Below are 13,319 nucleotides of genomic sequence, written 5' to 3'. Positions count from 1 at the left end.
TGGATCACCCTATTTAAAATGGAACACTATCTGTGGCACAATACTTGCTATCTCTTCCCTGCTTTATTTTTCTCTATAGCCCTCAACACTATCTAATATCCTGTACATTTTATTTATTAGTTTATCATCTGTCTCCACCCTTAGGGTGTAAGTTCCATCAGGCAGGGATGCTTTGTTCACTGCAGTATCCTCAGTGCCCAAGAAGGCACCCAATATATATTTTCAATGAATAAATATTTAATAACAAAATCCCTGTAAGGTAAGTTACTCAATTTACAAACAAGAAATAAATTAATTTGCAAAAAGTCATACATTTAACTAAATAACTATATAATGGTCAAAACTATGCTCTGAAATGATCTTTTTAACCTTACACAGTCTCCAGTGTCATTGAATATATATAAGAAGCTTCTAAGGCTCCTTCTTGTGCAAAGTAATTTTTGTCAACTTGATAGGGAGCATTTTGCTTTGATGGGCATTTCTATGATCCCTAGTGAAAATTTTAAAAAATTCAGCTCTCACCCTGGCCAGTTTGGCTCAGTGGTTAGAGCGTCGGCCTGCGGTACAGAGAGACCCGGGTTCGGTTCCCGCTAAGGGCATGTACCTCGGTTGCAGTTTGTCCCTGGCCCTAATTGGGTCGTGCAGGTGGCAGCCACTCGATGTGTCCCTTTCATGTCGATGTTTCTCTCTCTCTCTCTTCCTCCCACTCTATCTGAACAAAAATGTCCTCGGGTGAGGATTAAAAAAAAAAATTTCAGCTCTCTTTTAGCTATTTTAAGGAGAGTTTCTTTTGTGAATTAGCTATTCACATCCTTTGCCTATTTATTAGGGTTTTACATATTTTCCTTAGTAATTTATATTAGTTCTTTTTACAAGGGTGGGCAAAAGTAGGTTTACAGTTATTTGTATGAAAAAAGGCATGCAGGTTATGATTATTACAATAGCTTTAACTCTGTTTTGCATACTCACAACTGTAAATCTACTTTTCCCACTCCTGTATAGTAATACTATCTTTTCCTCATTCTGATTGTAAACATTTTCTCCAGTTTTCTAAAAACTGTATTATCATGAGAGCAATTCCAAAATGAGATGAGATACATTGGAAAATTCAAATACAAGTTGGGTAACTACATTAAATGCAATGGATGGAATCATGAATTCAATAAGTATTTGGATGTAGCTATGTGCCAAGCATTGTGTTAGCTGCTGGTGATACAGAAATGAGCAAAAAATACCAGCCTCTTATCAAGACAAACCACAAATGCACAATGTACTACATGTGATCTTTGCAAGAACATGCCAAGAGTTAAGTAAGATCTCTGTGAGGAGGAAGAACAGCATGGTTGAAGAAGTGTGCAAGGGGAGCACAAAAGCAAGGTGAGGACAAGAAACAATTAGTGTTGGAAAGTCCATGCAGGTTTCTGTAGGCCATGTAAAGACTTCTGCCATTCTCCTAAATACACTGAAAAAATCTTTGAAGGAGTTTATAAGAGAGAGAGAGGAAATATGTGTTTAAACTTGGGGGAATGTGCTAGTGCATGTAACAATAAGATAAAAGAGTAGAGTTTTATTAAGTAGTTAATAAATTTCCTTCCAAGCAATTCAATGAGGTAATGCCTCTTTAAGCACTTTCCTAGTTCTAGCAAAGTAAGGTTGAGAGCACAATTGTCAAAGTACATGCTGGCAGTCTGACATACCAATAGACTGCTTTATATCTACATCTACATTATTAACTTATTTCTCCTTTTAAGAATTTACCCCTCAATAATAAAGGTAGTTATTGTGCATGAAAGGTTTTGACCAATACCCTTATCCTTATCATGACACAACACATGTGAAGTAAACACTGCCCGATTCAAGTGCACTTTGGCTCACTTTCCTGCATCTCCTCCCACCCCACTTGTAGCCAAACTGGGCAAAAGTCCAACAACTTCCTCTTCAAAAGCAGGCAACGATGAAAGCATTCAGTGTCTTGAGGATGGAACACTCACAATAGGAAGGAAAAAACATTCCTGTCTGAAAGACAGTTTGACAGAAGTCAAGCAGGGGACAAACGCTGACCATCTTACATGGGCCTCCTATGCACTCAACTTCTACATGTCTGAGAAAGGCCATGACAACAATTAGCAATGTTTACCTTCCCTCCTCCGACTTTCTGACCCAAGAGGTCATTTGTTACCCTTCCACTAAAGCAAGAATTAAAACATGAAATAAATTCTCCAGTTAGGAAGCAGCTCCATAACCTTACTCTGAATGGGTCTATAGAAAATTTCCTTTGGCCCTGACTCTGACACATTGACCCAAGTCTGAATGGTACCGTAATCCACTGCCTCCCAAGAAGGAAAGTGTAATACCTTTACGTAATGACTGCATTAATTCCATCTTCTTTTTTCATCCTTCTGAGACTACTAATACTAATGTCATTGAAGTACTGTTGTGTAGCTCTCTTAAAAGGGAAGTAAACCTCATTAGTGCAACTCAGATGCAAGTCACAATAAAGAGAACTGTCCAAAATTTAACATCACATGTTTTTATGGGTGTGTATTTTCTTTAGAAGGGGAGGGTAGAGAGTAGAGGAATGTCAACTCTAACAAAGACCAGACAGATTTAAATATAGAAAACATAGGACTCAACAGAAAAAGCTAACTGCCAATTATTAGTTGAACAAAGGAGGGTGTTTGTTCTAACATATTGATGGCTTACAAATGTTCTAATTTGAAATGAAAGATGCCAAAAGTGTATTTTGAGACATCAGGGAAAAATGAAAATGAGAAATAATGCACTTTGGTTCAAGCTAAAATGGCACTGTTACAGGTACTAAAACATTCCGATCAAAATAGTACTGTATAGAAGGTACATTAGATTTTAGATTAAACTTAAAAGAGTGTGTGCTACATGACCTAGTTTAACCTGAACAGCTGGCCAAAAGAAAAACAAACACAACAGAAACACCAGAGCATGTATATTTATAGAAACAGCAAAAAAAATGTTTAGTGAGGAAAAGGTACTAGCTTGAAAATGAACTCAAAAGAATTAAAATCCTGCATATTTTTTTAAACATGGGGTCAGAGTACAAAAAGTCAGCAAAGATCTCACTAGACAGACAAGTTCCTTTTTCTTGTTTGACACACACTGCTTCCCATCAGACAGACACCAGGTTTATTTCTAGCATGGTACCACATGTGGCTACCTCCGTTTCCCTCTCCCTTCACAACGAACTTCATATAATGCTAATCATGCTTTACATTTTAATAGAATGTAGAATCAAAATTAAGAGAAAAGAATTTCATTGGGGTTTTCAATTAGGCTGATGGAATTAAAGGCAAAGTCTTTAGCTCAGCCTTTTATAACAAAAGAAGAAGACTCATCATATTGCCTGAATCTGCTCTTAGCAAAAGGAGACCACTGTGTAGTTTACATGCTAACCTTGAAAAGAATCAATGAGTTACTAAACTAAGCCTGGAAAGTTTCCTCCATTTTTTATGGTATAAGTCAAGTAAAACACATTTTTATTAGCGTTTACTGTTTTTGGAAGGGTCTGTAAACTTTTTGCTGCAATGAACCAGATAGTAAATATTTTAGGTGCTACAGTCTATTAGGTCACTACTCAATTCTGCAATTAATAGCATAAAAGTGGCCACAGAGTATCTGTAAATAAATGGGTTGTGGATGCGTGCCAATAAAACTTAAAAAAAAAAAGGCCAGCCCAGACCCCTGTGGGTTTATGTTCCTCAGGTGGACTTTCTCACAATCAACATTCCTCTTATTTATGTAGTATTTCTTTCTTTTGTTAATCTTTAACCAAGGATACTTTTTCCATTGATTTCTTTTTAGAGAAAGTGGAAGGGAGGGGGGAAAGAGAAACAAATAGACAGAAACACTGATGTGAGAGAGACACACACATTGACTGGCTGCCTCCCACACATGCCTGAATTTCAGTTGTGTTCTACCATGACCTATTCCAATATCCCCACACTTCCCAGGTCTGCAATAGATGAGATAATGAACAGCTCACAATCATGGTGAAAATAGCAATCGGGAAGCCACCAGAGGGGGCAAATTGCAGCTAGAGCTTCTTCAAAGTCCCATTTTGACAGAATTGTCATTCTTTGAACTCCCTAGTGTTTCCCAGGGAAATCCCACTCACAATTATTTTTCTTTGACTTGACTCAGACCTCATCAAGTGTGAACTGCCTTTTGCCTGGGGATGTTTCTCAAAATAATGAGAATCAATTATTTTACACTGCAGCTGTCTAAGGAATAAATAATAGGCTAATTAACCAAAAAACTTAAAGGGAAAAGTTAGAAAGTGATCTGTCTACAAGGGACAAGGGAAACACTCCAACATATTCGTTGAAAGGCAGAAAGCCATGTGCATAAGAACAGTTGTATGTATGTCCAGGGCTATGCACAGGTACTGGAAAGAACTTACAAGGCTCTAACTCTCATCACTTGCTAACTTTGAGGCTTTACTGAAATTAGAGCTAAGTTACAGTTCTGAACTACCTAGGTGACTACTGAAGGCATGCCCCACCATGCACACAGGATCTCTGGATTCCAGCATTTAAGGAAATCTGTGTTCAATCATTAGCTAAATAATAAACTAACCTCACACCTGTCAGAATGCTATCATCAATAAATCAACAAACAACAAATGTTGGAGAGGATGTAGAGAAAGGGAACCCTTGTGCACTGCTGGTGGAAATGCAGGTTGGTGTAAACACTATGGAAAACAGTATGGAGGGTCGTCAAAAAATTAAAAATGAAACTACCTTATGACCCAGAGATTTCACTTCTGGTTATATATCCAAAGAAACCCAAAACACTAATTCAAAAAAATACAGCCACCCCTATGTTCACTGCAGTGTTATTTACAATAGCCAAGATATGGAAGCAGCCCAAATGCCCATCAGTAGATGAGTAGATAAAAAAGTTGTGGCACACTACACAGCTGATCTCCAAGGTGGTCAGAGGTTGGTGGTCAGTGGTCACAGCCAGTTCTTCCAGCTGATCAGCCTGAGTAAAATCCCTCTTATTGATGTGCCAACAGCAATCAAGCCTCAATTACAACTAAAGGGTATATAGTCCACAAAGGAGATGCTCCTCAAGTGCCTGGCTGGGGTGATCAGGGAGGCTATGCCACCCTACCAAGCCTAGGAGATGTAGCAGCTCTACCTAATACAAACACAGGGAGGCAGTCAAAATGATGAGACAAAGAAATATGTCCCAAATGAAAGAATAGAACAAAACTCCAGGAAAAGAACTAAACAAAACAGAGATAAGCAACCTAATAGATGCAGAGTTCAAAACACTGGTTATAAGGATGCTCAAGGAACTTAGTGAGGATCTTAACAGCATAAAAAAGGATCAGTCAGAAATGAAGGATGCATCAATAAATCAACAACCAACAAGTGTGAAGTCAGAAATGAAGGATGCACTAACAGAAATGAAAAATAATTTCAGGGAATCATTAGTAGAGTAGGTGAAGCCCAGAAGCAAACCATCGATTTAGACCAAAAGGAACCAAAAAACACCCAACTAGAACAGCAAAAAGAAAAAAGAATCCAAAAAAAAAAAAAATGAGGATAGTGTAAGAAGTCTCTGGGACAACTTCAAGCATACAAACATTTGCATCATGGGGGTGGTGGAAGGAGAAGAGAGAGAGCAAGAAATTGAAAACCTATTTGAAAAAATAATGACAGAAAACTTGCCTAACATGGTGAAGGAAACAGATATACAAGTCCAGGAAGCACAGAGCATCCCAAACAAAATGAACCCAAAGAGTCCCACACCAAGAGACATCATAATCAAAATGTAAAAGGTGAAAGACAAAGACAGAATCTCAAAAGCAGCAAGAAAAAAGCAGTTAGTTCCACAAGGGAGTTCCTATAAACTGTCAGCTGATTTCTCAAAAGAAACTTTGCAGGCCAGGAGGAAGTGGCAAGAAATATTCAAAGTGATAAAAGCAAGGACCTACAACCAAGATTACTCTATCCTGCAAAGCTATCATTCAGAATGGATAGACATATAAAGAGCTTCCCAAACAAGAAAAAACTAAAGAAGTTCATCACCACCAAATTAGTATTACATGAAATGTTGAAGGGTCTTCTGGATGAAAATAAAAAAATATGAACAATAAAATGACAATTAAATACATAACTATCAACAATTAAATCTACAAACAAAATGAACAAGCAGAATAGAAACAGAGAACTTTTTGTTGCTTGTCAGATGGGAGGTTTGAGGGATGGGCAATACAGATGAAGGTATTAAGAAATACAAATTGGTTGTTAGATCGCCAGCCTCAGAAGGAAGAGGGGAGGGAGGATGGAAAGAGATAAACCAAAGAACTTCTATGCATATATGCATAACCAATGGACACAATACTGTGGGGCAAGCAGGAAGGGGATGAGACAAGGGAGGAGGCAGGTCAATGGGGGGAAAAGGGGGATATCTGTAATACTTTCAACAATAAAGATATATTAAAAAGAAATACTAATAAAATAATAAAGAAAAAAACTTGTACATATATACAATGAAATACTGCTAAGCCATAAAAAGAATGAAATCTTGCCCTGGCCGGTTTGGCTCAGTGGTTGGAGCGTCGGCCTGCGGTACAGAGAGACCCGGGTTCGGTTCCCGCTAAGGGCGCGTACCTCGGTTGCAGTTTGTCCCCGGCCCTGGTTGGTCGTGCGGGTGGCAACCACTCGATGTGTCCCTTCACACTGATGTTTCTCTCTCTCTCTCTCTTCCTCGCCCCCCCCCCCCCCCCCCGCTCTGTCTGAACAAAAAATGCAAAAATGTCCTCGGGTGAGGGGGGAAAAAAAAAAAAGAATGAAATCTTAACATTTTCGACAGCATAGAGCATATTATACTAAGTGAAATAAGTCAGTCAAAGAAAGACAAATACCATATGATTTCACTAGTATGTGGAATCTAAAGAACAAAGTAAATGAACAAACAAAACTGCAACAGACTCAGAGACAGAGAATAAACTGATAGTTGCCAGAGGGGATGGAGGTTGGGAACTGGGTAAAAAAGGTGAAGGGATTAAGTACAAAATGGCAGTTACAAAATAGTTATGGGGATGAAAAGTACAGTCAGTACAGGGAATACAGTCCATAGTATTGTAATAACTATGTATGCCTCCAGGTGGATACTAAAAATATCAGGGGAACACTATGTAAAGTATATGACTGTCTAACCACAATACTGTACACCTGAAACTAATATAAAATATTGAATGTAAACTATAATCGAAAAATGAAATTTTTAAAATAAGACTAATAAAACAGTGCATTTAAAATAACTTTACACATGCAAAAAAGAAAAAAACGAACAGCAAATATTTTTTAAATGGTAAGAGGATGTCATAAAAAAATGTATGGTTGCCCTGGTTGGTCTGGCTTAGTGGTTAGACCGTCACATCAGCCTGCGGTCCAGAGACCCAGGTTCGGTTCCCGCTAAGGGCACATACCTTGGTTGCAGTTTGTCCCCAGCCCTAGTTGGGTCATGCAGCGGCAGCCACTTGATGTGTCCCTTTCATGTTGATGTTTCTCTCTCTCTCATCCTCTCTCTCTCTTCCACTCTATCTGAACAAAAAATGGAAAAATTTTCTCGGGTGAGGATAAAAAAAAAAAAAAGTATGGGTTGCCCTGGCCAGTTTTGCTCAGCGGTTAGTGCACTGGCCGGTGAACTAAAGAGTCTCGAGTTGGGCCCTGGCCGGTTTGGCTCAGCGGTTAGAGCGTCAGCCTGTGGTCCTGAGAGACCCGGGTTCGGTTCCTGCTAAGGGCGCGTACCTCGGCTGCAGTTTGTCCCCGGCCCTGGTCGGTTGTGTGGGTGGCAGCCACTCAATGTGTTCCTTTCACATCGATGTTTCTCTCTCTATATCTGTTCCTCTCTCTCCCTCCCACTCTACCTGAACAAAAAATGGAAAAATGTCCTCGGGTGAGGATAAAAAAAAAAAAAGAGTCTCGAGTTGGATTCCCAGTCAAGGGCACATACCTCGGGGTTGCAGGTTCAATTCCAGCCCCAGTCAGGTCATGTAGGAGGCAACCAATCAATGTCGCTCTCACATGGATGTTTCTCTCTCTACCCCCTCCCACTCCCCTGACTCCTTCCCTCCCACTCTATCTAAAAATCAGTTGAAAGCCCTGGCCAGTTTGGCTCAGTGGTTAGAGCGTCAGCCTGTGGTCCAGAGACCTGGGTTCGGTTCCCGCTAAGGGCATATACCTCGGTTGCAGTTTGTTCCCGGCCCTAGTTGGCTTGTGTGGGTGGCAATCACGCGATATGTCCCTTTCACAACAATGTTTCTCTCTCTCTCTTCCTCCCTATCCAAACAGAAAATGGAAAAATGTCCTTGGGTGAGGATTAAAAGATAAATAAAATAAATAAAAATAAAAATCAATGGAAAAATATCCTCAGGTGAGGTTTTAAAAAATGTATGGTAATAAATTTGAAACTATTGACAAACTGGACAATTCTTAGCCTCAAAACTGGCTCAAGAGGGAAAACCACCTAGAGCATCCAATAACCACTAATAAGTAATAAAAAAAACACCTACACTCCAAAAAATCAACACCAGGACCAAACTTCTGCAGAGAAAGAAGGAGGAAGAAAGCACACCAAGTTTAAAATTCACAAAATAAATTACAAGAGTATTTTTAAAGATATGGTACATATATACAATGGAATATTACTCAGCCGTAAGAAAAGATAAAATACTGCCACTAGCAAAAACATAGATGGATCCTGACAGTATGTATCATTCTGAGTGAAAAAGGTTGACAAGAAAAGGATAAGAACCATATGATTTCACTCTTACGTGGGATATAAAGCAGAAAGCAACAAACAAACAAAACAAAGAAACAAACTCATAGACACAGACAATATTGTGGTAATTACCAGAGGGGAAGGAGGCTGTTGTAGGAAGATGAAGAGGGTAAAGGGGGTCAAAGAGAAGAGGAGACTAGACTTTGGGTGGTGAGCACACAATGCAATATACATACAGATGATGCATTAGAAAATCGTACACCTGAAACTCATATAAGGTTAATAACCAATGTCACCCTAATAAATTTAACTTAAAATATCTTTAAGATAATTGTACATAGAAGGTTTTTTTTAAAAATAGTATTAAAAAAGCATAGACCCTAAATTAACCCAGGTAATTTATACGAGAGAAACACAATACTTATAAATACTAAAGATAGCCATGGCCAGTTTGCTCAGTGGTTACAGTGTCAGCCCTGTGAACCAAAAAGTCATGGGTTCAATTCCAGTCAAGAGCATGTACCTCGGTTGTGGTTCGGTCCCTGGTTGGGATCATGCAGGAGGCAACCAATCGGTGTCTCTCTCTCTCACATGTTGTTTCTCTTTCTCTCTCTCCCACCTCCCTGTCCCTCCTTCCCCCTCCCACTCTATTGGAAAGATAAATGGAAAAATATCCTCGGCTGAAGATTTAAAATAAATAAATAAATACTGAAAATATACCCAAACTACTAATAAAGAAATGCAAATTAAAATTCTATGAGATAGCATGTTATATCCATTAGAGTTGCGAAAAATTAAGAAGTGCAAGAATATATCTCTGGGTGGAAACATAACACTGGTACAACCATTTGTACTTTTACATTGGAATTGACAGTATTCACATAATTATTAGTTTATTTTATATCTTGCATGAATAGCATTTTCACATCTTTTCCATATATTTATTTTTATGAGCTCTTTAAATATTTAGGATTATCATCCCCCTTCTTGTTCATTATGAATATAATGAGGCCTGACTTTTAATTTCCTAAGCTGACATTCAAATCTTATATTTGTATGTAAATATATCAACATTTTGTTTGCAATTATCTTCATCTGCTGTTTACTTTAGAATATTAGATAATAATTAAACTTTTAAAATCCATTATGTTTCCTCTTTTTTTGTTGTTGCCGTAAACCTTTCTTGCTCACTGTCTACCCATAGTAATGGTGGCAAGCTAAAAACCCTAAAAGCTCATCTCAACTCTTTGCTCTGGGGAAGGCAGAGAAATCAGTGTTACTAGGCTAAGAAGAAGGGGAATCCTTTTTCTGCCTTGTTACTTCATAACCACCAGTGAATTCTCCATGAGAGCAACTTCAAGACCATAGAGGTTAGAACGTGACTCTTGCTGTCTGTCCGGGCTTTACTATGAGTAAACTGATTCCTTCGTTCTAAATTCACCATCACATGTATAGTTCTACACCTGAGGAAATTTAAATAAAATAATATACTTGAAAGTACACTGTAAACTGTAAAATGACATATACATATTTTTATGAAAAAATTAATAACAGAAGAAAAAAATCAATACATTTTTAAAATTTCTGCTCTGGAAGAAATATGAGACAAAAAATAATTCACTAGAAATCTCACCGAAGATCTAGACCAGCTTCTTTCCAGAGTAAGTCCATCAAGCGCAGCATTTGGAGTGTTAACATATCCTGTCGTAAATCTAAGGGAAAAAAACCTGCATTAGTACAAATGCTTTCCATTTTATGACTGCTAACATTGGCTAATTCAGCCAGAATTAACTAAAACCACTGACAAATGCTGGGCTAATTTTCCCCCCAAATTTTAATGTTGACCATATTCATAATGTTAAATATTAGGTTTGTTGATTAGCATATCCCTGATAACACTATTTCAGAAATGGTAAAATATTTTTAAATCCTTACCATGTGTAAGCTATGATACTAACTGTATGGATGCATTATACAGTTATAACACAGGAATACTGTACTAAAGCCTTCATACAGTTCATATTGCTGATTTTTCCCCTTCTTTTTTAATTTTAGGAATGCACAGGAAGTTCTTAAAAATCATATAAGTAATCCAGTCATCGTGGCTCAGTGGTTGAATGTCAACCCATGCACCAAGAGGTCACTGGTTCGATTCCCGGTCAGGACACATGCCCAGGTTGTGGGCCTGATCCCCAGTCGGGGACACGTAGGAGGCAGCCAATCGATGTTCCTATCTCTCTCTCCCCCTCCCTTCCTCTCTCTCTAAAATCAATAAAGAAAAAAAAAAAATTGTTTAGCCCTGGCCGGTTTGGCTCAGCGGTTAGAGTGTCCGCCTGCGGTCCGGAGAGACCCGGGTTCGGTTCCCGCTAAGGGCATGTACCTCGGTTGCAGTTTGTCCCCGGCCCTGGTTGGTCGTGTGGGTGGCAGCCACTCGATGTGTCCCTTTCACATCGATGTTTCCCTCTCCCTCTCTTCCTCTCTCTCCCTCCCACTCTGTCTGTACAAAAAATGGAAAAATGTCCTCGGATGAGGATTAAAAAAAAAAAAAAAAAAATCATATAAGTAATAATTGCATGATGGGTTCACAAAATAGTAATAGTTGAATTTATTTATAATGTTCATGGGTAATCTTCAGGTAACAGAGGCTGTGAAAGAAGTGACTTCTACATAACAACATTCATATGGGCAAGTGATGTTAAATGTCTGGCAAAACACTACGAGTTCTTTTAAAAATACTTGTAAGCACATATCACGTTAAGCACATTTACTTGTCTCACTCAATTCCTTTTAAGAATCCCAACATACATAAAAAAAAAAAAAAAAGCCCTGGCCGGGTTGGCTCAGCGGTTAGAGCATCAGTCTGCGGTCCCGAGAGACCTGGGTTCGGTTCCCGCTAAGGGCATGTATCTTGGTTGCAGTTTGTCCCTGGTCCTGGTTGGTCGTGCGGGTGGCAGCCACTCAATGTGTCCCTTTCACATCGATGTTTCTCTCTCTCTCTTCCTCTCTCTCCCTCCCACTGTACCTGAACAAAAAATGTCCTCGGGTGAGGATAAAAAAAAAAGAATCCCAACATACAGATGCTATAATCCTCATGGACACGAACAAGCTGAAACTCAATGAATTTTACACGACTTGCCTGTAGTCACACACAACTAATAAGTGGTGGCAGTCATTACAGCTTTCTGGTAGGTGTGATTACATCAGACGCATTTCCTTTATAAAGCATGGGTTAGTAAGGTTTTCAGTGGTTTTCTTTTTCTTTTCTTTTTTTTAATTTTTAAAAATAGATTTTGAGAGAGAGAGATAGGAAGGGAGATGGAGAGAAACATCAATGTGAGAGTGAAACTTCAAATGGCTGCCTCCTGTGTGCCCTTAACTGGGGATCCAGCTCTGGATCCAGGCTTGTTCCCAAACTGGGAATCAAAGTGGCAACCTTTTGGTGCACGAGATGACACCCAACCAACTGAACCACACAGGCTAGGGCTCAGTAAGGTATTTTAAAAAATAAAATTATGGCAGCAATATCAAAATTGCCATCACCAAAATAAGATGTATGAATATATTATTGAAAATATTCTGTTGTATTTCCTAAGCTCTTTACCAAAGGAACAGACTTTGTATTTGGTAGGGAAAAAGGGGTTTATTAGAACAAGGTGTGTAAGTAAGCTGTAGAAGTCAATTTTCAAAAGATTTAGGACATTCTGAATTCCACCTTACAACCACTGATGGCTAGCTCTTTTCGCTCCATTTGTTACACATTTACACATCACCTTTCAGATAAAACAAAATAACAACAAATAAAGAAACACTAAGGAATTTTGCACTGTAAAAGCCTCAGTACATACCATCACCATTTTTAAAAATCACTCCAACTGAATCTTCGCCAAATACCTGGTTGTTGTATACCAGCCACAAAGGCTTCATTTTGGAATCCATGTATTTACACTTTTCAATACTGAAATCAAACAAGGGAAAAATTAGCCCACTTCAATTCAAAGCTACGACAAGATTACAATTTTGCCATGATATACTAGGCCTGGGAGAACCCCTCACCTGTTTCAGTATGCAGAAGCCAGAACTAGAACATTTCCTCTTGCTAGAAAAGCAACCTGGATGACAGCCTTGGTTGGCATATAGTGATGCCAGAAGGGCTGGACTAAAAACCCAGGTTTGCCTTCTTACCTACTACCTACATTTAAAATTCCTCCTTTTCTTTCCTTATTCTTCCCTAACTTTATGTTGCTATGTACAGTCAATAACAACACATTATTAAATTAAAATTAGGGTTATTAGGAGTTCATTCTTGATTTCTTAAGAAGGGATCAATTTTGAATACTGATATACTGAATACCTATTACTTTTCCATTATTGTTTCTGTAGAGAATGAAAAAGTAAGAAATAATTTTCCAAAGTTACTCAAAATCTCATTTTTAAAAAGGAGATTAATTTTAAAATAAGTAATTTTAAAATGAGTTAATTATTAAATGATGAATGCCAATATTTTACTTCCATAGGACTTTCAACTCTTATAAGCCAGTAATAGAAAA

The 13,319-nt window shown here is 38.4% G+C and overlaps 1 protein-coding gene across 5 annotated transcripts in view; it reads right to left on the bottom strand.

The window, feature by feature from the left end:
• The window catches only part of PIK3CB (phosphatidylinositol-4,5-bisphosphate 3-kinase catalytic subunit beta), a 185,367-nt gene that overhangs the window by 11,709 nt on the left and 160,339 nt on the right, over positions 1–13,319 (bottom strand). For all 5 annotated transcript variants that reach the window (XM_036266197.1, XM_036266201.1, XM_036266199.1 and 2 more), the window contains 2 exons: positions 12,618–12,727; positions 10,406–10,484 (listed from right to left, as the gene is read on the bottom strand). In XM_036266197.1, the coding sequence (XP_036122090.1) occupies positions 10,406–10,484; positions 12,618–12,727 (189 nt within the window). The remainder of the gene's footprint in view (positions 1–10,405; positions 10,485–12,617; positions 12,728–13,319) is intronic.

This window comes from Molossus molossus, unplaced genomic scaffold, assembly GCF_014108415.1.
Source record: "Molossus molossus isolate mMolMol1 unplaced genomic scaffold, mMolMol1.p scaffold_m16_p_18, whole genome shotgun sequence".
Classification (NCBI taxonomy): domain Eukaryota; kingdom Metazoa; phylum Chordata; class Mammalia; order Chiroptera; family Molossidae; genus Molossus; species Molossus molossus.
The sequence above is the reverse complement of the archived record's forward strand: the minus strand, read 5'-3'. Positions and strand labels throughout refer to the sequence as shown.